The 27,044-nt window shown below is 36.7% G+C and overlaps 1 protein-coding gene across 1 annotated transcript; it reads right to left on the bottom strand.

Annotated features, from left to right (window-relative positions):
• Positions 1-23,566: 23,566 nt before the first annotated feature.
• Positions 23,567-26,841, bottom strand: LOC131605036 (uncharacterized). The gene is made up of 7 exons (XM_058877437.1): positions 26,674-26,841; positions 26,239-26,575; positions 25,133-26,124; positions 24,983-25,047; positions 24,306-24,936; positions 24,102-24,164; positions 23,567-24,010 (listed from the first exon to the last, which is right to left on the bottom strand). The coding sequence occupies exons 1-7, from the start codon at positions 26,839-26,841 to the stop codon at positions 23,567-23,569; spliced, it is 2,700 nt and encodes an 899-aa protein (XP_058733420.1).
• Between the last annotated feature and the right edge of the window lie 203 nt (positions 26,842-27,044).

Below are 27,044 nucleotides of genomic sequence, written 5' to 3'. Positions count from 1 at the left end.
ATAACACTTCACAAATTTGCACTCAATCCACATAATGGGATTTAGGCCATCACTGGACCAAAGCGTCCTAACATCACTGGATAAAGATCCTGAAAACTTCACCAGTCAAAAGTCCTACAAATGCTATGAATGCATGATGCGCAACACAATATAAAATACGACCACGACTAGTTAAAATGCATCATCATTCATTATATTAATTATACCTCATCATATACTTCATAAATATACATGTCATCATAACAGCATCAAAACATCACAGAACATAAGTCAAGTAACTACAATACATGATTACTTCAATTTCATAATAGGAAGCATTCTTACTATTATATTATCACAAGGTATCACCATATCATCTGTCGAACGCGGAAATGGCATGCTAAGTCCTTCACGCGAAATTTGGAAGGAGGAGGCAGCCTTTGGGGGGGAGTTTCCTACGTAACACGAACTTTTAATCTATCCTACGAGGAGTAAGGGGAAAAAGATCTCAATAAACCCTTGAGTGTTGGTTAGGTGTGGGGATATCACCTAGGAGAAATTCTAAGGATCGAGAGATCAGTTATACATAGGGAAGGTATTAGCACCCTAAGTATCCGTAGTACTCTACGGGAACCCTTTTGTCTTTTTGTATTTTTTATCCATGGTTGTTTGTGTTTACTGTTTACTGGGAAAGTTTCTCCTTTGTGATAGGAGAGAGAGTGAATTTGAAAACACAGGGAGACTGACTATTTTTGGTTTTTTGTTTACTCGCAAAGATTCCTTGTGAATCTCATGCCTACATATCCCTAATGGAAGTCTGAGCTTTCTGTATTTTGGGGAACTAATAGGGAAATGGATTGTATTTTTGTGTCTTATTCAAAGCCCAAGATTGAAGCTAAAAGTGGATCTCTGTTTTAGAGGAAGAGACAAGTCATCATCCTACCGAAGAGATATCTATACTATTGCACCACAAACATTTTTGAAAGTGACAGGAAGAGGTTCTTTTCATAATAAGAGAGGGACCTTACTTGGATGTTCAAGTATGCCAGTATTCATCTTATATGAAAGAACAATTTTTCAACCATTAGAGAAGGAGAACATCCTGGATTGAAATCAACAGAGCATGCCTCTTACATCATCTAAATGGGAAAATGTTTGTAATTTTAATAGAGGAAAAGTCTCTTCCCTAGAGATGAACCATGTCTCACTTTTGTATAGAAGATTTGAATTTTTGATTGTCTTGTACAAGGCCCAAGATTGAGGCTTAAATGGAAATTTGAGATTGACTCTATTGGATATGTCTTTAAACTGTAATTTATTTGATTGGGAGATTTTTATGTGTTATGTACTAAGCCCATAATTGAGGCTGACTCAGAGGAATGAAAGTTTCTGAGTGATGATTTATTTGTGTCTTGTATGAAGCCTAAGATTAAGGCTGACTCAATGGGAAGACTCTACTGAGTTTGAAACTGTTAGTGTCTTGTATGAAGCCCAAGCCTGAAGCTGACTCTGGTAAAGGGAAACTTCTTGTATAAAGCCTAAGATTAAAGCTGACTCAGGCTGAGGAATGAGTTTTGAAAGACTGTATTTTGAAAGACTGTTTGACAATTTGTTTCGGTGTCTTGTACAAAGCCCAAGATTGAGGCTGACTCCACCGAGGAAAGGAACTGGGGAAAAGATTCAGGGATTTGAATCCTTTTGACTATTGGAAGATGATATGGGTACCAGAGACTGTCCATGTCTCTCATTCCAAAGGGGTTGACTCAATACAGAGGATTGAAAAATACTTAGGGTATTGAATGTCTATGTTGAAGAATAGAATCTCTCACAGGGATTGGCTAAAGGTAGCTAAAGACATGTCCTATGTTTATAAGAAACCTGATGGGTCCTTGTATACAAGCTTAAGAGGAAGCTGAAGAGAAACTTATAAGAAGCCTATAGGTCCTTGTATTGTGAGCCCAAGAGGAGGCTAATCGAGGGTCATCGAGGGTCTTTGTTGTAGCACAAGATAAAGCTATGTTGGTTTGTCTAATTTGGCTCTAAGAAAAAAGGGTAAGAGGTTTCACCGGGAAATAATCCTCTTAGGTGGATGTGCCCTATTGTTTGATCTAAGGGTTTTCAAGATGTTTCATCGAGAATATTTCATCTTGTGGGATGAGAAACTTTGTTATCTAATTAGGAGAGGCTTCACCGGGAAGTAATCCTCAATCTCAGTCATAGTCCTATAATATATATATATATATATATATATATATATATATATATATAAAATTTATTTGTCTTATGTTTTTCTCTGATGGAGATCTAAACAGTGTATATATACAATTTATATTTTGACAAATATATAACAAGTATAACATGTATGATTACAGATATAACAAGTATGAAAGATATGGTAATTATAGCAATTTATAGATAGTAAATTAAATATAAATGCAAAGAGATGTTTTTGATGTTTTTTTAGATGTTTTATGAATGTTTTTAGATATTTTATGAATTATCTGTTTTATAAAAGAAAAAGAAAACTATTGGGTCTTACACTCTGACTGAGGCTCTGAAGGTTTATTTACTGTATGAAGAAAAGGTGGTGGGTCTTATATTGTAATAGAGGCCCAATAATTTGACATGAGAAAAAAAGGATAGGAATTATACTCAAGGGGAAGCCAAATGATTTGAAATGAAAGAAAAACAGATGAGAAGTTTATTTGAAAACGGTTGAATGTTTTGATTGAAAACAATTGAAGTTTGAAAAAGAAGAAGAGGAGTTGGGACTTATAATTCAAGGAGAGGATCAATGGTCTAAGATCGGTTTCACCGGGAATACTGCCCGTCTTTGTACCAGAGTTTATATAAGGTGTTTTGAAAAACAAATGAAAATATTTACAGAAGAGAAGGTTTGAGACTTATAACTCAAGGAGAGGCCCAATGGTCTAAGAGCAGTTTCACCGTGACTAATGCTCCTCTTAGTACTAGAGTTGTAAAAAAGGATGTGGATTTGGGACTTATAACTCAAGGAGAGGCCCAATAATCTAAGAGCAGTTTCACCGAGAATAATGCTCCTCTTAGTACCAGAGTTTCAAAAAAATGTTTAAAATAAATGAAAATACTTATAGAAAAGGTTTGGGACTTACAACTCAAGGAGAAGCCCATGAAATATTTGAATGAAAGAAAGCATTTTTGACTTGAAAATTCTTTTGATGATTTTGAAGGGTTTTGTTGACTGAAAACCCTAATCATCTGTTTAATCGAGAGTTTTGTAAAGCAGTTTTAAATGACAAAGACAGACTAATTAAGATGGAAAATATTATTCATACTTAATCAAGACTTTAAGAAACTTATTTTTTATTGACATGATTATTTGAAATTGATTAGGTTTAGAAAAATCAAAGAAAAATCATTTTTTAAAGTTTTAAAACATACAAAAAAAGATCCATTTTAAACCTAATAAAAATATATTAAATAAATCATTTTTTTGTGTTTTTTGTATAATCATGAATTATATATGATAAATGAGTAGTGTGCAAAAAATCATTTGAAATTTATTAAGTTTAATGGGTGAATTAATTAGGTGAAGTTTTGAAAAGAAAATGATGGAAAATAGTGTTAAAAAAAGGTTTTGGTCCTTCAAGGTATTGAACCCACGCCCTTGGAATCACTAGCTCAAAACAGAACCATCTGAGCTACACGCGTGGCTTAAAAGAGAGGGGATTCCAATTGGTTTTAAGTGAAAACAGGCTTTTGAAAATAGTTTGAAAAATAAAACAAAAGGTCTGAGGGGGGGGGGGATCGAACCCTAGACCTTGGGCAAGAGAGGAGACTAAAAGCGCGCGTTAGGCCACTAGGGCAAATGATGTATTCGTTTAACAAAATGCCTTCCACTCAAAATATAATAAACTGCTTTCTGAATTCAAAAATGGCGCAACCTCCATCTTCATCTTCAACCTCAAGCTTCAAATTTTTGAATTTCCTATCTCTATCGTTTCTCAACCAATTGCAAAGATGTAAACACCAATTTCACTCCATTTTAAACGAGGAACATGATGGTGGTACTTAATTGAATTTATTTTAAGTGTATCTCAAGATTATTCGTATGAACAACCAAGAACCCTAAAGCGAAAATTCAATCTGAAATGACATATATGCCTGAATTCATTCAATTGATTGAGGGCTATTGATCTATATGTGTGCAGAAACATGATGGTATTTCATTTAATCATTTAAATTGCATGGATCATAGAGTTCAAGGTCCGAGGCTTACCTTCAAAGTGAGAAATCATATTCTGAGTTTGAGGTGTTACAAAAGTTGTATGATGATATGGATAGCTCCCATGATGATGTTAGAAGGTGTCTGAATGCTTCAATTGCCTTGAAACCTCCTGGATAGCTCTGCTCCACCTCAACTGCATCAACTACATGTTGAAGGTGGAGATGGTGATTCTGATGCTACAGAACCTCAATGAGAACTTAGATCACTTCTACATCATCCGTAGAGAGTGTAAGAATACTCACTTTCAAGGGTTTATCCCATGTTTGAAGAATTTTATTCTTCACACCATGAAAACCTTGAAAAAATGAGAAAGGAGGGAGAAAGGAGAAAGCAAGAATTATGGTTGCTTTTGGTGTGAATTTGAATGAGAATGAGCCCTCTATTTATAGGCAAGTGAACTGAGATAGCCTTGAGAGCTAAGAGCTTGAGTTTGATCAACTTGGTGGGATATTCCAATTATGCAATGATTTCTTTTTTGGCTTATGGTTTGATTTCAATCTCTTACCTTCTAATTTCCCTAACTGTAAGTTTAATTCAGATTGTGTGATGCAATCAAGTTGTTAATTTGGAGATAAGTATGATGATTCATCATTTGCCAATCATTTCGAATTTCTAATCATTACTTTTCACATGGCAAATGAATTTCATGGTACTTTGATATTCTCTTGCAATGATCCAAGACTTGTACCACTTGTTATTGGCTGATGACAAGGTATCAACATGTGCATAATTGGTGCAAGATGTAACACCCATTTCTATAACCCCAAGAATATAACATATCATTAGAGTAAATTAGCATGCGTACATAAAAAGGGTGTCACATCGATGTCCCAAAAACTAAAAGCTTTCAAGAACCAACAAAACACATATCTCAGTCAACAGATAGACCTGGTCATAAATACATAAAACATATGAAACATTACGCTTCTTAATGCATACAACAGCGGAAAATAACTTTACTCATGTATTAGCAAAATGATCATATCCCATACTATAATCACGTCTCAAAATATTCATCAGGATCATCACCAAATACCAAATCCAGAATATTAGGCACTAAGGCCGCTCAACAACAAAACATTATCTCATAGATACATAATCCATAAACAAATATCACAATACATCTCAATAACAAAATATGAGTTCGGCACAAAAAAACCCCAAGTGTTACATGACCAGAGCATCGACTCACTACCTAATCAAATGGAAAAAAAAGACCAACTAGGCTTCTTTGCTATCCTCGTGCAAATCACCACTATCTTCGGTACGTGAGCGATGTCGCATAAAATAGAATTCCAACAGAAGGGTGAGAATTCATATTCTCATAGAAATATGTAAAAATAAGCAATGCATATCATACATATACACGAATTAATCACACCTTGCATAATCATGTAAATAGCATTTCACCAATCTATTTCACATAGTCAAATATGCGAAAAGGCTTAAATAGCATCCAACACAATTATCACAAATCACATCATCACATAGCATCCACAAATCATAATGCATGTGACTCGACAACAACATATGCAACTCATGCATGTGGTACCAACTATGTTATCCTTTCCGGACATATCAGGTCCATCTCCCAGACAGATAACCTGCAAAAAGCCTGTTCTCTAAGCTTTCAAGCCCCCTCTCTGAGATTGGGATAAGTCACTAGTCTCCATAAGAATTAGCACCCATTGCCTCTTGACACAAATGATGCATGTGCAACTCAACAACAACATATGCAATTTAAGACCATCTCTCAATCTTAATTATTCAAGCATACCACAATAATCCAACTCATATGAATTATCCACCAAAAGTTGCACAGCACGCATCAAGTAAACATCCTCAACAAAGTGCATTCAAATAACATATATTCATTAGCACACATCATGAATGACACACCACAAGTTATACTAAACACATAATATCCATATTCATCAAGTCATAGTGCACATATACAAAATTACATGTTATTCACACAACAACATCATAATTTATTCATCAAGTGCCAACCATTCTACTTCTATCATACCGATAATTACATTAGCTTCCTAACGCTTCGAACGACACATAAAACGGAGTTACGAATCAAAAGTTATGACCTTTAGAAAATTTACAAAACATGGTCCTTTCGCCCGGCGAAAGCCTTCGCTCGCCCGACAAACTGTTACATAAACTTAATCACATTTTTCCCTCTCTCACTCGTTGGTCTTTCCCGGCGAAGGCATTAAAAAGGTCACTCGCCCGGCAAAGCAAAACGCTTGCTCGGAGAACCACACCAAAAACAGAAAAATCTGTGCGTTTCCAGCACTTCCAACACACAACCAAATACGAGTTTTACATGTTATAGGTTCAAATACACCCATCAAACACCATATTATCACCATATAATAGCAAACTAATTTATTACTCTTTATGGGTACTAACCTATCATGTCAAATTCTCCTTTTTCATCATCAAATTCAAAGTTTATATCAAAATCCTAACTACCCCAAAAGCCCATCAATTGAAACGCCCAAACCTAAACATGTATCATATTCATTGCATAGAATCACATATAACCATAACAATGGAAAGTCAAACCCTTACCTCTATAAGAATCTCCTTCTTCTTCTAGTTCCAAACTTCCTCTTTTCTCCTCTTTCCTTCTCTTCACTAGAGTTCTCTCTTTCTCTCAAATGATAGTTATGACAATTAAACCTAATCTCCTTCTTACTATATTTCTTAACTTTAATGGGTTTAGCTACCCATTCACTTTTTATTTCTATTCTTAATTATTAGGCTCAATTGCATATTACCTCATTATTCTACTAATAGCTCAAATAACTAATTAGCATAATAACACAAAATTAAATAATTATTATACCACGTATTAATTAAATAAATAATTAATAAAAAACCAAATAAAATAATTAAATAAATAACTAATAAAATTGGGATGTTACACAAGACTTGTGTAAAAATCGACCATGGGCAAAACTAGTTATGCATAAGACTAGTTCATGAAGCCTTCTTTGAAAATCCATAACTTCTAGCTCAAGTAAGATCAAACCATGTTCTAAAGCTTTTTGGAAAGCTTAAGTGATGTATTTCAACTCTCTTGTTAAGGTCTTGGAAGGATTCATCTTGGATCTTGGAGAAAAAAAGTCTTGGAAGTTGGTGAAAAAGTTGTTAAAAAAGACTTAGAAAATTTTTAAGTGTTTGGAAGAAACTTTATGAGCCCATATCTTTCAAATGGTTGACTTTTTGAGAAAATGTTATATGTGACAAAGTTGTAGATCTTGATTTTCTCTTCAAAATGAGCTTTAGTCGAGAAATTTTGGCCAAGGAATGAGAAAGTTATGACTTTTCAAGGTTTAAGTGCAATTCCTTCATTAAAAAGTCAAAACCCTAATAGTTGACTTTTTGATTCTTGAATAATTTTCTTGATTTCTTTTGATCAAATGACCTTAATACTCATATGTGAATGATTTTGATCCTTGAAGATCCATGGTTGACCAAATTTCTCAAAGGTCAAAGGCAATGTTAAACAGTTGACTTTTCCAAGTGAATTGTATTCTCCTGAGTTTTAGATGAAACAAACACTCCTAACCAAATGAGTGATATGAGCGACTTGTGATGAAGTATTGGAGACCCTTGAACTATGATTTGAGCCATGGGATCTTGTCTTAGTCAAAAGTCAACTCCCCAAATGAATTAGGTCAAAAACCCTAATTATGGGCCAGATGAAATTGGGCGTTGTTGAACTTGAATTGAAGTACATCTTGCATTAGATATTGATGGGGGAATAATTTTAAGATACTTGAGCTCTTTGGATCATGATTTGAAGCTTTATGAGTCTTCCCAAGTGAAAGCCTTGATTTCAGTCCTTGATAGGCTCAAAACCCTAATCCGGTGCCTTTGATGGACTTAAGGCTTGATGCCTTGAGATTAAAGATCATGTGTAAATGCATGAAGCATATTGAGCCCTATTATTGTGTTGAGGATAACTTCAATCATAGATTGATCCTTTGCTTGAATTTCCTGGCTGGTAACCCTAATCTAAGTACTTGGTGAACAAATGACTGCTCTGAGCATTTGCTTTTGAATTGATGGAGTGTATGAGATGACATATGATGTGACATCTAAGGGGGTCAAAAATTAGGTTATGGCGTCATCATAAAGCAAATCTTAGAAAACTATGTTCTACATCTTATTTTATTCCACCAGGGTATAGATTATTTCATTAGCTCCTATACGCTTCAAACGTCGTGTCAAACGGATTTCATAAACTCAATTTACGACCTTTACAAAAAATTTGGTTCTGAAGGATAGAAAAACACTTAGAAAGGGGGGGGGTTGAATAAGTGTATCTTTAAAAACTTGACAGATAAAAATAAATTGCACAGTTATTTTTATCCTGGTTCGTTGTTAACTAAACTACCCCAGTCCACCCCCGCAGAGATGATTTACCTCAACTGAGGATTTAATCCACTAATCGCACGGATTACAATGGTTTTCCACTTAGTCAGCAACTAAGTCTTCCAGAGTCTTTTGATCACACACTGATCACTCCAGGAACAACTGCTTAGATACCCTCTAAGACTTTTCTAGAGTATACTGATCCACACGATCACTCTAGTTACAACCTGCTTAGATAACCTCTAAGACTTCCTAGAGTATTCTGATCCACACGATCACTCTAGTTCCTTACAACTTAATGTAATCAATTCTAAGAGTATTACAATTGCTTCTTAAAAGCTATAATCACAAACTGTGATATTTCTCTTAACGTTTAAGCTTAATCTCACTAATATATTACAACAGCAATGTAGTGAGCTTTGATGAAGATGAAGATTCTGAGCTTTTGAATAGAACAGAGTTTCAGCAAGTTAATATGAGTTGTTTTGGTGCAGAATTGTTAACCTTGCTTCTCATCAGAACTTCATATTTATAGGCGTTGGAGAAGATGACCGTTGAGTGCATTTAATGCTTTGCATGTTCCGTACAGCATCGCATTTAATGTTATACGCTTTTGTCAACTACCTCGAGCCTTGTTCACGCTGTGTCTACTGACGTAGCCTAGAATAGCTTTTAACGTTCCTTTTGTCAGTCAGCGTAGCTTGCCACTTGTACTTCCTTCTGATCTGATGTTTGTGAATACAACGTTTGAATATCATCAGAGTCAAACAGCTTGGTGCAAAGCATCTTCTGATCTTCTGACCTTGAAGTGCTTCTGAGCGTGATACCATCAGAACTTCAGTGCTTCTGTTCTCTTGTTCTTCTGATGCTTCCATAGACCCATGTTCTGATTCTGCTTCGACCATCTTCTGATGTCTTGCCAGACCATGTTCTGATGTTGCATGCTGAACCCTTTGAGACAAAGCTTCTGAGCGCTGAATTATGCGTACTCTTTATATATTTCCTGAAAAGGAAATTGCATTGGATTAGAGTACCATATTATCTTAAGCAAAATTCATATTATTGTTATCATCAAAACTAAGATAATTGATCAGAACAAATCTTGTTCTAACAATCTCCCCCTTTTTGATGATGACAAAAACATATATAAATGATATGAATTTGCGATCAGAAAGAACAGACGGCAAAAGACAAATTACACAGCTATAGCATAAGCATATGAATATGTCTCCCCCTGAGATTAACAATCTCCCCCTGAGATAAATAATCTCCCCCTGAAATAAATACTCGAAGAACTTTAATAAAAGACTTCCCTGATTATTTCGGTAGAGACGATCATATAAGCTTCTGTCTTTAGAGAATTCATAGCTTCTGACTTCTGCTTCCATTGGACAGCTTCAGAACTAGAATTTCCTTAGATCCCTAGAACACTCACAGCTTCTGATTTCTGCTTCCATCTAGGACAGCTTCAGAACTTGAATTTCTTTGATCTTCTGAACATTCACAGCTTCTGATTTCTGCTTCCATCTAGGACAGCTTCAGAACTTGAATTTCTTTGATCTTCTGAACATTCACAGCTTCTGATTTCTGCTTCCATTTAGGACAGCTTCAGAACTTGAGTTTTCTGGATCTTTAGAACCTTCACAGCTTCTGATTTCTGCTTCCCTCGGATAGCTTCAGAGCTTTGAATTTCTACCAACATCACTTCATGCTAGATTTGTATCAGAACATTGTTGAATGTACCAGAGCATCATCTGAGCATCTCTACATCCTGAAATGTTACAGAACAAAAACTAAACGACAAAAGTCAGCATGAACGAGTCAGAACATAAAATGTATATTAGAACACATGATATGTATCAGAGCCATATAGGCTAAAATAATGTATCAGAGCAAATAGAATTTTGTCAGATCAAATAGACAAATATGGATCAAATTCTATTATCAGTGCTTCTGATTTATTCTTCTTTCTTGCTTCTGATTTCTGAAGCTTGACAGCACTAAGCTTGCTTCAGTTTCCATGAGTTTATTCTTTTTACAGAATAACACTCCTTATGGTTTTGCTTCTGTGTTTGCTTTGAAGATTCTCTTCACTTCTTTATACCTGCAAAACACTTAAACCATATAGAACTTGCAGTTCTTGTTAGTAAATGTGTGGGAGCTTTACCCAGCAACTGATAGATTAATCAAATCATTTATCATTTATCTTTCTCCCCCTTTTTGTCATAACATCAAAAAGAATATTTCAAAAGATTCAGAGACAAACAAAACGAAACACACGGAGGAAGAAGATGATTTCATTGAAGTTCAAACAGCAGGTACAGAAGTACATGAAGATAATTAAGATCAGATGCACAAAGACAGATGCAACGAAAAGAAAGAACCAACACAGACTCAATCTAAAATGGCCCTAGCCTTGACAAGATCTTGGCCAGCATCTCTTGAACCTCATTGTTGTGTCCTTCTTGCCTCACCATGAAAGCTCTATACTCATCATTGAGTAAGCTTTGCTCATCCTGTCTCCTCTGAATTTCTTCCAGAGTCCTTGCAAGACGAGAAGGTTCATCAGAAGAAGCTTCACCGCTTTCAACCACAGGAATAGCAACTTGATCTGTAGCTTCCATGGATAGATCATTTGCAGGGATTTCCTCAACAGGATCTGATTCAGCAACATGATCTTCAGCATCTGCTTCTTGCATAGAAGCATCTCCATATTCTGCAGCAGGAATTTTCGAGTCTCCATTTTCAAGTGCCTGAAGAATGACAGCTAGATTCCTGGGAGCAGAAGGACCTTCAACTTCTGGTGGGTCAACAACTTCTGGAATGACCAAGCTTGGGTCTTTCTCAGAAGGGTTTTCCCTCAGATAGTCAAAGAGAGTCTTGAAATCTCCGAGCAGAACAGGATAATCAGGAATAAAGATAACAATATCCCTGCATGGATTTGCTTCCATTTCAGCAGCCAGTCTTGCTACTTCTAATTCATCCACAAAGGGCTTCTCCTCAGCAGCAACACAATTTCTGAGAGGATGGTAGTATATACCATTATCATCCTCCAGAAGGTAACCAGGGTAACCAGGGGCAGCAGCCACTTGTCTTTTCTGTACTCCCATTGCTTCTGTTTGAAAATCCTTGCGAAATCTTCTCCAGAGATTTCTTGTAGAAACATCATCCAGACCATTTAGAAATGCATCCTTCAGAAGGTCTAGACTGCTAATCACCTTATGTCTGAAAAGTTCCAGGTAGGTATAGGGTTCAGGTTCAGGCGGATTGAAGGTGAATTTGTAGTCAGGGTAGAGAAGACAGTAAGGTTTGGATTTTCTGGTAGGTAAGGGATGGGATATAGAAGGTAGAGGTGCGGTGGATGAGGAAGAAGGGATATCTGAGAGAATGATTGATGAGGGTGGAATATCAGAAGGGATGGATTGAGAAGAGGGTGAAGTATTTGTAAAGGGAATTGGTGAGAAGGATTTATCAGAAGGAGTTGGGGGAAGAATACTTAAAGGTGTGGGGTTTAGAATGGGAGAGGAGAAGGATGATGGAGAAGGATTTGGTAAGGTGAAGTTTACTTTTGGTTCAGAAGGAGGTGATTGGAAAGATGGTTTAGGGACAGAAGGAGGTGGAGTAAAAACCTTTCTGGAGATTTGTACAGAAGAAGAAGATCTGGTTCTGCGAAAGGAGTCTCTGATCCTTTTATCTCTTCGTTCTTCAGAGTCCACCTTGTCAGGATCATAGGTGACCCTCAACTTCTTGGCTTTCTCAGCCTCATCTTTTTGGGCTTTTCTTTTTAGCCTAGCCTTTAGTTCCTTTTGATCCTTCTTAAGAAGATCAGCCTTGGACGGAAGTACTCTGCCACGGATCCAAGCAGGATCAATATCTGATTGCTTCCTAACACAATCTTCCAGGTAAGACTTGACAACCTGATGGAGTTCTTCTTGAAACAAGGAGGCAAAACCTTCAACAGCAACTCTTCTTGAGAGAATGTCAGGAAAGCTTGGGCACACAGAAGGTACATTTTGAATGAGTTCTAATCTGAACAAATCCACACCATTAAAAATGGGACCTTGAACTACTCCAAGCAAATGGGATGCATTGAGTTTTCTGATGGAGTCCAGCACTTTGCTTTCAGTAAGAATGTCTGAAATCATTCTTCCAAACGGAATAGTCGTTCTTGAAAGATGAGGGTACTTCGCCCTTTCCTTTTCTCTTGACTCAAGGATTGAAGTCTTTAGATTCTCAAACAGAATGTGAGAAATGTTGATCTCAGTCTTTTTGCCAATGCAGAAAAGAGTGTGCTTGTGATCTGGACTGATGTAAGAAGAGGAGAGCATTCTTTTTCTGTGGTGAAGAGAGCCCAGAATAATCTCAGCCCATACTCTATAAAATGGCTTCAAGGTGCCTGTGTTATTCGAGTCAATCCCAGAAGTCTGAGAGATTTGTTTTTCAACTATCGACCAATCAACAGATGTATGTCGAAAACCAGACCAACCTTCTTCATCATTCAGATTGTATAGCTTTTTGATCAGTTTCTCAGAGATAACCACCTCATGCCCTAGCACGAATGAAATGATGGCCGTTGGGGTAACCGTTGCATGTACCCAGAAATCCTTCACAAGATCAGGATAAATTGGACCAACCAATCTATTTAGGTACTTGGACCATCCTTGCTCAAGGATTCTTGCATCACACTTAAAGCCATTCGCTTTAAGATTGTTTAAGTCCACAGCAGTTTCACATAAAACCTCCAAGTCCTTCGTGGGTATCAAGCAAGTTTTCAAAGGAGCATATTCATAATTTCGCAGAAGGATTTGTGAAGAAGTAAGTCTTTCTTTTGAGGAAGAAGAACAAGAGGAAGAGTCCATGATGATTATGTCGTAAGATTAGATCAAGGACTAGGGTTTGAAAAAGAAAGAAACAGATGCAGCAAAAAAAAATGTACGACAAAATAGAGAAACGGAGAAAAGAATGAAGTTGAAGCGGGCTATTTAAAAGATTTGAAAATGATTTGAATCATTTTGCATTAAATGAGAAATGACATTAGGAGAGATAGCATGGTAAATGAAATGATTAAATACAGTTACCTAGGTAGGCGTCTTTTCAACTGCACGCTTCGTACTAACCGCACAGACACGTGTTCACCATCAGATAATGGATGACAGCTGTAAAATATGAATAGGCTTTACGCCTTTTGATTCTGATCACTGCTTCTGATAGTCATTCTTAAGAAATGATCTGGTTCTGATAGGATCATCTTTCTTCCCAAGAATCACATCTTCTGGATAAGCTGATGCAAGTCTAAGTGATCTTCTGTTAGTTGGTTCTTCAGAAATTCTCAGATTCTCTAGAGATGCAGCAACTTGATCTTCTGATCTGTTGCTTCTGAGACTGCCAACTTCTGGAGATTCACTTCTTTGTTTTGCAGCTTCTGATAAGACAAAACTGTATCTGCAGAAATTCTTAAGCTGCTTTGTTTCATCAGAAACAAGTTTATCATCAAACCAGATATTTATTGATTAGTCCACAATCAATGTTTCAATATTGTATATTCTGTAGCATTTAGAGCATTCAGAAAAAATCAAGAACGAAACATCATTGCTTTGGAAACAAACAAAACAGATGGTTTCCAGACTAATAAACTTTATTTTCTGATCTCTTACGAACATAGTTTCTTCAACAGATTTAAGTACCAGAACTTGGAAGACAGTCCTTCTTCCCTTCAAGTGTTGAGACCAACTTGAGTCCAGATGACATGACATGTTGACTTTTATCTTCTTTGTCGCCAAGAGAATCTGCAAAAGAAATAGTCTTTTTCTTTGGTACCCACATCTTCTTGGGTCCTTTCTTGTTAGTTCTCCTCAAGTTCTGATTGAACTTGGGTTTAACATTGTAAGTAATAGGAGGAACAGCATGATAATTTTTAATGTGAGTTTCATGATATTTCCTAGGTTGTGTCACATGCTTTTTGGTGTGTGTTATGTGAAAACTTTGAGCATGTGAAGTGTGCCTAATATCATGGGAGTGGCCATACTTGAACTGATCATACAATGGCTTGTATGTGAATTTCATTTCATCAACAGGTTCAAGTTTGTATGGGGTTTCACCCTCAAAACCAATGCCGACTCTTTTGTTTCCAGACACAGCATATATCATAGAAGCTAGCTGACTTCTGCCAATACTTCTAGATAAGAACTTCCTGAAACTTAAATCATATTCTTTCAGAATATGGTTTAGACTAGGAGTGGATTTTTCTGAATCAGAAGGAGATCCAACATTATTGGATAATTTTAAAAGTTTTTCTTTTAATTCAGAATTCTCCAACTCAAGCTTCTTTGTTTCAAATTCAAATAGCTTTTTCAGCTTTTTGTATTTGAGACTCATCTGAGACTTGAATTCCAGAAGTTCAGTTAGACCGGAAACTAACTCATCTCTAGTAAGTTCAGAAAATACCTCTTCAGAATCTGATTCTGATGTAGATTCTGATCCGTCATCTTCTGTCGCCATCAGCGCACAGTTAGCCTGCTCATCTTCAGAGTCTGAATCATCTTCTGACTCATCCCAGGTTGCCATAAGACCTTTCTTCTTATGAAACTTCTTCTTGGGATTTTCCTTCTGAAGTTTTGGACATTCATTCTTGAAGTGTCCAGGCTCATTGCATTCATAGCACATGACCTTCTTCTTGTCAAATCTTCTGTCATCAGAAGATTCTCCACGTTCAAATTTCTTTGAACTTCTGAAGCCTCTGAACTTCCTTTGCTTGGTCTTCCAGAGTTGATTTAGCCTTCTGGAGATCAAGGACAGTTCATCTTCTTCTTCAGATTCTGATTCTTCAGGATCTTCTTCTCTAGCCTGAAAAGCGTTAGTGCATTTCTTGATATTGGATTTTAATGCAATAGACTTACCTTTCTTTTGAGGCTCATTTGCGTCCATCTCTATTTCATGACTTCTCAAGGCACTGATAAGCTCTTCCAGAGAAACTTCATTCAGATTCTTTGCAATCTTGAATGCAGTCACCATAGGACCCCATCTTCTGGGTAAGCTTCTGATGATCTTCTTTACATGATCAGCCTTGGTGTATCCCTTGTCAAGAACTCTCAATCCAGCAGTAAGAGTTTGAAATCTTGAAAACATCTTTTCAATGTCTTCATCATCCTCCATCTTGAAGGCTTCATACTTCTGGATTAAAGCTAGAGCTTTAGTCTCCTTGACTTGAGCATTTCCTTCATGAGTCATTTTCAAGGACTCATATATGTCATAGGCCGTTTCCCTGTTAGATATCTTCTCATACTCAGCATGAGAGATAGCATTCAGCAAAACAGTTCTGCATTTATGATGATTCCTGAAAAGCTTCTTCTGATCATCATTCATTTCTTGCCTTGTCAGCTTTACGCCACTGGCATTTACTGGATGTTTGTAACCATCCATCAGAAGATCCCATAGATCACCATCTAGACCAAGAAAGTAACTTTCCAGTTTATCTTTCCAGTATTCAAAGTTTTCACCATCAAATACCGGCGGTCTAGTATAACCATTGTTACCGTTGTATTGCTCAGCAGAGCCAGATGTAGATGCAGGTGTAGATTTTTCAGATTCACCAGCCATCTTTTACTGAAGCGTTTTTCTCTTCCTGAATCTTTTCTAAACACGGTTAAGTGCTTGCACCTTAGAACCGGCGCTCTGATGCCAATTGAAGGATAGAAAAACACTTAGAAAGGGGGGGGGGGGGGTTTGAATAAGTGTATCTTTAAAAACTTGACAGATAAAAATAAATTGCACAGTTATTTTTATCCTGGTTCGTTGTTAACTAAACTACTCCAGTCCACCCCCGCAGAGATGATTTACCTCAACTGAGGATTTAATCCACTAATCGCACGGATTACAATGGTTTTCCACTTAGTCAGCAACTAAGTCTTCCAGAGTCTTCTGATCACACACTGATCACTCCAGGAACAACTGCTTAGATACCCTCTAAGACTTTTCTAGAGTATACTGATCCACACGATCACTCTAGTTACAACCTGCTTAGATAACCTCTAAGACTTCCTAGAGTATTCTGATCCACACGATCACTCTAGTTCCTTACAACTTAATGTAATCAATTCTAAGAGTATTACAATTGCTTCTTAAAAGCTATAATCACAAACTGTGATATTTCTCTTAACGTTTAAGCTTAATCTCACTAATATATTACAACAGCAATGTAGTGAGCTTTGATGAAGATGAAGATTCTGAGCTTTTGAATAGAACAGAGTTTCAGCAAGTTAATATGAGTTGTTTTGGTGCAGAATTGTTAACCTTGCTTCTCATCAGAACTTCATATTTATAGGCGTTGGAGAAGATGACCGTTGAGTGCATTTAATGCTTTGCGTGTTCCGTACAGCATCGCATTTAATGTTATACGCTTTTGTCAACTACCTCGAGCCTTGTTCACGCTGTGTCTACTGACGTAGCCTAGAATAGCTTTTAACGTTCCTTTTGTCAGTCAGCGTAGCTTGCCACTTGTACTTCCTTCTGATCTGATGTTTGTGAATACAACGTTTGAATATCATCAGAGTCAAACAGCTTGGTGCAAAGCATCTTCTGATCTTCTGACCTTGAAGTGCTTCTGAGCGTGATACCATCAGAACTTCAGTGCTTCTGTTCTCTTGTTCTTCTGATGCTTCCATAGACCCATGTTCTGATTCTGCTTCGACCATCTTCTGATGTCTTGCCAGACCATGTTCTGATGTTGCATGCTGAACCCTTTGAGACAAAGCTTCTGAGCGCTGAATTATGCGTACTCTTTATATATTTCCTGAAAAGGAAATTGCATTGGATTAGAGTACCATATTATCTTAAGCAAAATTCATATTATTGTTATCATCAAAACTAAGATAATTGATCAGAACAAATCTTGTTCTAACAGGTTCAAGCACCATTCACCCCGTGAGCATCCTCATTCGCCCGACGACTGAAGTCAGTAACCAACATCTCAATTTTCTCAAGCCATTCGCTCGGCGAGGGGATATATTCGCCCGACGACTAAAGCCAGTAGCCTCTGCCTCCACTCGCCTACTCGCTCGCCCGGTGCATCTTGGGAAAGTCCATTCGCCCGACAACTGGGTCAATTTGCCCGACGAATATGCGTAAACAGGGTTTTCCTGTTATGATTTCCTGCACAAAAACTAGTCCTAATGTTGCAATTTCTACCCACTATATGCTTCAATTTCACAATAGATCACAGGTTTTCATCACTCAACAACTACCTAACTTATTATTACATTACGGATACTAACCTATTGCAACACTAAACTACCAATTCATCAGTTTCATCTCATCATCACATTATCACCATGAATCAAAGTTCCAAACCAAAACTTACAATCATCCAAAACTTAAATCAATTATAATAATTAAGATAAACTCCCCTTACCTTAGAATTATAGTTTGATATCGAATCCTCTTCGCGTTCTACAATTTCTATTTGCCTCTCTGTGCCTTAGCTTTCTCTCTTTCACGCTTCTCCAAAATTTTTACGGCTGAATGAATATATCTCTTGCCTCTTCCCTCTTTTAACCCCTAGGTCCCCTAATGTGGCTTTTCTCTTTTAGCGCTCACTTAGCCCCTTGAATTGACTATCTTTCCCTTATCATCTCTAACACCAATATAATTCTATTTTATCAATTAAAATAATCCCAACTAATTACTCTAATTATTCTAAATTCCTCTTAGACCTCCCATAACACCCTATTAACTCAAACACCACTTAAGCATCATGATCATCAAGACATCAAATGCTTCACAATAATCTCACATAAACATCACATAACCATCATATTCCTCAAAACATCACGAATCATCATAAGGCCTCACATAAAAACACCAAAACATCATATATATCGGATACTTCACAATGAATTGTATATTCACACTAAATTAATTAAATAAATAATTAATTCTAGAATTCGGGGTGTTGCAACTCTCCCCCATTTAAGAGAATTTTCGCCCTTGAAAATTACCCGACGGGAACAAGAATGGATAAGACTCTCTGATCTGATCCTCTTGTTCCCAAGTCAAACTTTCAGCAGCTGGTCCACCCCACAATACCTTCGCTAATGCAATCTCTTTACCTCGTAACGATTCATTTTCCGATCTTCTATCAGCATGGGCAGTGCTTCGAGAGTCAAGTTATCTCTCACTTGTAAATCATCCATTTGAATCACATGCGAAGGATCCAAAATGTATCTTCTTAATTGAGACACATGAAACACATCATGAAGATTCGCAAGTGATGGTGGTAAATCAATCTGATACGCCACCTCACTGATCTTCTATGAAATCTAATACTGACCAATAAAATACGGTGTAAGCTTCCTCGACTTCAAAGCTCTACTAACACCCGTTAGTGGAGTGACAATAAAAAATACATGGTCGTCCACCTGAAACTCAAGTGCCTTCCTCTGCTTATCAGGATAACTCTTCTAAAGACTTCGAGATGCTTTCATCCTTTCTTGAATCATCTTAATCTTGTCAATCGTCTCTCGCACAATCCCAGGTCTGAGTACAGCGCTCTCACCGACTCATACCAACACAACAGAGTTCTACATCTCCTACCGTACAACGCTTCATACGGTGCCATGCCGATACTCGCTTGAAACTATTGTTGTAAGTAAATTCAATCAATGGCAAATGGCTATCCCAAGCCCTTCCTTGGTCTAAAACACAAGCCCTCAGCAAATCCTTCAACAATTGAATAGCTCTCTTAGTCTGACCATCGGTCTACAGATGATAAGTAGAAATAAACCTCATCTTGGAACCCAAAGCATCATGTAACCCTTTCCAAAAACTCGATGTAAGACGTGGATCTCTATTTGACACGATACTCGAAGGTATTCCATAAAATCTCACAATCTCATCGATATAAATTTCGACCAACCTCTTGATAGGAAGATTAATCTTCATCAGCATGAAATGAGCAGACTTAGTTAACCTATCCACTATCACCCAAATAGAATCATTACCTTTTGCAGTTTCGGTAAACCCGACAAAAAATCCATTGAAATATTATCTTACTTCCACTCGGGAATACTCAACGGTTGCATCAAACCTAAAGGATTCTGATGTTCAATTTTTGACTTCTGACAAGACAAACAAGCATAGACAAATTCTGCAACTTCCTTTTTCATTCCAGGCCACCAAAACAACTTCCTCAAGTCTTGATACATTTACGTAGCACCTGGATGAATACTCAAGCCACTTCTAGGACTCTCTTCAAGAATACTCTTCTTAAGTTCTAGAACATCCGGAACACACACTCGATCTCCGAATCTCATCACACCATTCTTGTCAATTCGAAATATTCCACCACTACCTTGGTTAACCAACATCATCTAATCAACCAACTTCAAATCTGATTTCTTACCTTCCCGAATCACTTCAAGAATGCCACTAGTTAATTTCAACAGTCCTAGTTTCACGCTATCAATAATTGTTTCACATACTAAACTCGTGTCTCTGAATTTCTCAATCAATTCCAATTCACGCACCATGAGCATAGACATATGTTGTGATTTCCTACTCAACGCATCACCCACTACATTTGCTTTTCCCAGATGGTAAATTAAATCGAAATAGTAATCTTTTAACAATTTAAGCCACCTTCTCTGTCTCATATTCAACCATTTTTTATCAAATAAGTATTATAGACTCTTGTGGTCGTTAAACACTTCGAATTTAGAGCCAAAAATATAATGTCTCCAAATCTTCAACACAAACACCACAGCTGCTAGTTCTAAATTATGCGTAGGATAATTCCTTTCATGAACCTTCTATTGTCTAGAAGCATAAGGAATAACTTGTCCATTCTGCATTAACACACCACCAAGCCCCATCTTCGATGCATCACAATACACAATAAAAGATTCATTTGGATTAGGAAAAACCAATACCAGAGAAATCGTCAATTTCTTCTTCAATTCTATAAATCTCTATTCACATGTAACATCCCACACATAAGCTTGACCCTTTAAAGTCAATTGAGTCAACGGTAACAACAACTTAGAAAATCCTTCAATAAACCTTCGATAATAACGTTCTAAACCAAGAAAACTTTGAATCTGTGTCGCAGACTTTGGAGTCTCCCATTGTAATACCGCATCTATCTTAGAAGAATTCCACCACTACAAATCACGTGACCAAGAAAACTCACTTCCTTCAACCAAAACTCACACTTTGACAGCTTCGCGTACAACTTCTTCTCTTTCAAAACTTGTAACACAATTCGCAAATGCTCAGTATGTTCTGCTTCTGATTTGGAATAAATCAAAATATCATCAATGAACACCACCACAAACTTATCCAAATAGAAATGGAAAGTTCGATTCCTGTATTCCGTGAAAAAACCTAGAGCATTGGACACCCCGAACGACATCATAATATATTCATAATGACCATACCCTGTTCGAAAAGTCGTCTTCAGAATATCATCTGGTTTAACACGGATCTGATGATAACACGACCTTAAATTAATCTTGCTGAAAATACTAGCACCCATCAATTGATCCATCAAATCATCAATCCTAGGAAGTGGATACTTATTCTTAATCGTCACTTTATTCAACTGCCTGTAGTCTACACACATTCTCATACTCCCATCTTTCTTCTTAACGAACAACACAGGTGCATCCCACGGAGAAACACTCAGCCAAACGAACTTCTTCTCGAGCATCTCTTCCAATTGCTTCTTTAATTCACTCAGCTCTGACGCCGACATTCTATAAGGAGTCATCGAAACTGGACTTTTTACTGGCACCAAGTCTATAGAAAATTCTACTTCACGATCTGGAGGTAAATCATTTATATCATCTGGAAACACCTCTGGAAATTCACAGACAACAGATACATTCACATTCACAGCTTCACTGTCAACTTGCAATGACGCAAACCTCGCAAACATCAAATTATTTCAAATAAAAATATATAAATTATCTTTCAAATAAAAATATATAAGCAAGTGGTGAAAAACTACTCCCTCTGTTTCTTTTTAAGTGTCATTTTAGCATAAAGCTCTTCAACCAAGATAGTGGATTATTATAGTTGTTTTTTCTATTATACCCTAATTTATTTTCTCTTTCTAAATAAATTTAATAATCATTCTCTTTTTTCAATGACTAATTAAGGAATTTCTCGAAAAAGAGGATATAATTGACAAATTATAACATTAAACTATAAAAACGACACTTAAATAGAAACAAAAAAATCTATCTAAAACGATACTTAAAAAGAAACGGAGGGAGTACCAATTATTTAAAATATATTAATATGTACTGAATTTGTTCACTCCATATTAATGTGTATTTCAACATCATTGAACATTTATTAGTTCATATAATAATTCCATAAGTTTTCTTAATTTTTTAAAATTTTACTTTATTTTCTCTTGCTTTGACCTTATTGCTCACTTTATGAAAGAATCATATTAAATAATTATTTATAAATTTAACTTAATTGTGCAATAGAATACTAAATCTTAAGTTTTTTTAGCAAATTATGTGATAGAAAAAAATTAGGGTTAAATAGCATTCACCCCCTGCCATATCGGCGTATTTTGATTTACCCCCCCTTAAAATTTTTTTTTTTAAAGCAGACCTTATCAAAGATAGATTCCATGAATGTAGCCCTTGGTCAGTTTTTTTGGAGAAGATTTTAGGAATATTTCCTACGTGGACAATTTGGAACAGCTGACTGTGTAAATGCTTGCCACATAGGATCCTTTGTTTTATTATTTCACCCCCCTGAAAAAGCTAGGGTTTTATTTATATCCATATTTGCTATCACTCATCTACTCCCTCATCCATCCCCTTTCTTCTCCATCAACGTATCCCTCTTCCTCTTCTCTACTTATCAGTCGCTGTGAATCATGAATCCAAGTAACAGTGGGGCAAGTAGCAATTCGTTGGAGATTTCGAGCATTCCATTATGTGGCCGTGATCGTCCAATGAAGATGTTAGTGTCCAAAACTTTACAAAACCGGAATAGGAAGTTCTGGAAATGCCGTAATGCTGGGGTAAGATTTGATTTTGAGTTTCATGTCTTTTTATGGGTAAAATTTGTTATTCCATTAATTTGAATTCATTTGCAGATTGGCCAATGCTGTGATTTGTTTATTTGGGATGATGAATTTAATCACAGATTTTCTCAATGCCGAAACAAGGAAACGGCTGAATGTAAGAGATGTGAGGTTGCAGTGGTGAAGATTGAAATGAAAACAAAGAAACTTGAAAAAGTCAAGATGAAGGTTGCAATTATGCAGAAGAAAATTTTTCATTTGAAATTGGCATTATGGTTCTGTGTTATTTTGTTGGCAGTTGTGTTCAAGTTTATGTAACATACATAGGTGTAATCACTATGGATAGAGTTATGTAGAAGGTTTTATGTGTAAGATTGTTTAGTTTACCTTAGTTTGTTTCCTAAGTTTTGCTTCTTAAGTAATGTAAAAGGAACTATTTGTCAGATTGATTCAAGTCAAATGTTATGTAAAAGACTTAGTTCCTTAGTTTGTTTTCTAACTTTTGATTCCATGAATTGATACACAATGCTTATAATAATGACTGTTTCACAATAAATATTGATTCTGTTAGACGCTTGGCTTAAATGGACTAGAATCCTCCATAGAGTTTGTGCAGTGGTCTAGGTCGACTTGATGTGTTCAAACTTGCCAAAACTTGTTTCTTCTTATGTCATTCACTTTTTGCTTTAAGTTTGTCATAATTAGTACTCAAGGCCACATTCCAAAAGGCCACAAGTCATTTCAAAAAAACAGAAAATTGTCATCATCAGTCAGAACACAAAATAAGGCCACAGGCCATTCCAAAAGAACACAAAATAAAGACTAGTCATTACATAAGATCTAGCCAATACAAAAAATACATAAGTTAAACATATTTCATACTACTTCTTCTTAAGTTTCTTCTTGGCAGGTTGACTTCCAGTTCCCTCTTGTGTCAAAGTGCCACCTTCTTCATCACCAGTCAGTTGCATTGGTTGCTCTGAGTTGGAACCAAAGCCATTGAATGGTTTAGGTTTTTTAAACCAGTTGATCTTTATCCTCTCACTTGACGTCCTTTTCATTGGATTCACTTCTTTCCCCTTCTTCTTCAATGTTTTGCTTGTGCACTCTACTGCAGAAGTGGAGATGTCAGGTAGTGTTGAAATAATGTCATCAGAAATGCCATCAAAATAATCAGTTTCATCTGTAGCATCATTTGGCTGAGTAGGGTCAATTTGACTTGTACCACCTGCATCAGTTGGATTAACAGGATCCTCAGTAGATGGTGTTGGATTTGTGTCATCTTCACCAGCTGGTGTTGGAGTTGGCTGTGTCTTTACTTTTTTCTAACAAAAATGAGTACAATATATCAGTGTCACATGAATAACATATACCCTAAAAAAAAGGAAATCTTTTGACTGAAAACAACAAACATACCTTTCTTTTGAGTCCATTTGGATCTTGAGTTGTACTTTTGTATGATTGGACATTATGACCAAACTTGTCACATTTAGTGCATCTATATGAAACACCTGGCAATCTTCTTCTTGCACCTTCTTCACCAGTCTCCCTGATCCTTAACTATCTAGGTCTCCCAGGTCCCTTTTTGAACATTGGGGGTAGTATCTCTTCTGATTCTACTTCAGGCCACATTTCTTGGCCATTAATTGGACTAATAGGAAAACCATAACAAAGCTTATACGTGTCCCTAGAATAACAGTCATCAACAAAGTCCTCAGGGTTTTGTTGCCTAAAACCTAATGCTGCAACAGCATGCCTGCAGGGGATGCCAACCAATTCCCAGAAATTACAGGTACATGACCTTTTTGCAATGTCAACTATAAATTCCTGAGTGTTAAATGAGTGTGTTACTTGAAATTGTTCATTCATTGCCCATGTAGGCAGCCATTGGTCACTCATCACAACCTCATTATCTAGCCTTTTCCTACAGATTGGCATCACCTTATGGGGCCATTTTTCAAGTTTCAATGCAGAAGTGGAGCACATATTCATTAAGTATTTTCTAATCCACTCTGACATTGTCAAAATTGGTTTGTCCCTAGTAGCTAGAATTGTTGCATTGAATGACTCATCAATATTATTCATGAGAACATCACACTTTGGATAAAATGTAAAAGCATGCTTACACCAACTTTTTGGATTAACACCCATCAGCCAAGCCCATGCCTTTAAGTCAACTTGCTTCAATTGATTCATCTTGGTCAACCAACCCTGATAATATATTGCCTTTGCAGCACCCACCATGAGATCCCTAATCAAAGAGCTACCACCATTTTTTTTTTTTGAAATTCGCATACAAGTGCCTTAGACAGAGCCTATGCTCTATCCTGTCACTCATTTCTTCAAAAACAGAAACTAAACCCTGAAAGTACAAACAGTTTAACTTTACACAAGACAAAGAAACAAATAGCATATTCATGTACAAATGACATATAAATAAGACTAACCTTCTGTTGATTTGAGATAAACACAAATCTCTTATCTTGTCCAATGTCTTCTAAAAGCAAGTCAATAAACCACTTCCAAATGTCCCTAGTTTCTGTCTCAACCACCCCAAATGCTAGAGGAAAGTATTGGTCATTGGGGTCCCTACCTACAACAATAAGTAATTGGCCCCCATATTTTGTTTTCAGATGACAACCATCCACTCCAACAAATGGTCTACAACCATTAATAAAACCTTTTTTGCAACCATCAAAGCAAAAATAGAAAGATCCAAATCTGGGTTGTATAGAAGGATTAGGCCTGCTAACAGTGATGCTCAAATTGTTTCCTGGATTAACTCTATGTAACTCAACTTCATACCTTCTCAAGTTAGCATATTGTTTGTCAGCATCACCTTCTATAATCCTCTTTGCTATAAGCTTAGCCTTCCATGCCCTACCCACAGTAATTCCAATAGAGAAATTCTGCCTCATATCTTGTATTATATCACAGATCCTTACATTGTCAGATGTTTGCATCTTCTTTACCACAGCCTTAGCCACCCAACTAGAGCTTGCAGATCTATTTTCTAAAACCCTAGCACATGTATGTTTGTCCATTATGGTTTTTATAGCATAAGTGTGTTTGTGGCCCACTTTAGAGCAAAGTACTAAAAAACCACATTTGGCCATACATTCTACCCTTACCCTGTAGCTCTCATTATTCACAAAGGTAATTTCTCTACCATTCAAAACCGACCACTCACGTATTGCCTCTCTAAAGTCATCAAGTGAATTGAATTCCATACCCCACTGAAATTTATAATTCTTGTTGAAATGCTCTTTCCTAAACTTTTCAAACTTTGGCATCTTCTCATCATCTGACATATCAGGATCAAAGCTATCCAAGTCATCACTGACATACACATCATCACCTTCCAATTTTGTATTTTTAGAAGCTCTCATAAATCCAGATAGTGATGGTGCTTCATTAACAGGTATGGTGACATTAATATCTTCAAACCCAACAAGCAAAGTAGTGGCTCGTTAATCTTCACTGTCCCCCAACCCCTCAACCCCATCTTCATCAACATTAATCATTTAAACTACCTCATTCACACACCTAAGACTTCTCACTGACACAGACACATGTATTACATCAGGCTCCAAAAACATTTCCCCATCAACCTCATTGGTACTAGCATATGCTGCAAAGTCATAACAATCACCGTCCCTCTTTATCTGGAAAAGATTTGGATCAATTTCAACAACCTTGGTCCATGCCCTATATGACCCTTCCTTATAGCCCCACCCAATCAACATCCTATGAACACTAACCATTGTAAACGTAGATATGTGGATGTTAGTAACTAAAGTAGTGACACCACCCCTATAGATCATAACCCCGTCATTTATGCTAACAAATTCCCCTCCATGGTGGAACACAGCATTGAAGAGTTGCTTATTCTGAAGAAGAAAAATGTAGAAAAATGCAAGACTTTTGAGGATTCGTTTGAAATAACTTATTTTGAAGTAACATCACACACTAAAGATGCAGAACTTACCTTCGCAGCTTCTGATGCTTCGGTTTCTTCTTCACGAATGTCAGGTTGCACTGAAGGATTCGATTGACTAGTTTTGTGGACTTCGTTCGCTTGCTTAGAATGCTTCGCTTTCATGGATGTCTTCGTCTTCCTAGATGCCTTCGTCTTCTTTGTTGTCCTCTTCGTCATCTTTGTTACTATTTTGAACTGAAACAAACCCTAGGTTTTCTAGGGGGTGAAGTGAGAAAGACAAAGTCTGATGTCAACGTTTCCTATTTATAAAAGGATCCTATGTGGCAAGCATTTACACAGTCAACTGTCCAAATTGTCCACGTAGGAAATATTCCTAGAATCTTCTCCAAAAAAACTGACCAAGGGCTACATTCATGGAA

The sequence above is a fragment of the Vicia villosa genome, linkage group LG5 (assembly GCF_029867415.1).
Source record: "Vicia villosa cultivar HV-30 ecotype Madison, WI linkage group LG5, Vvil1.0, whole genome shotgun sequence".
Lineage (NCBI taxonomy): Eukaryota > Viridiplantae > Streptophyta > Magnoliopsida > Fabales > Fabaceae > Vicia > Vicia villosa.
Note: the sequence above shows the minus strand (reverse complement) of the source record. Positions and strands in the feature narration are given on the sequence as shown.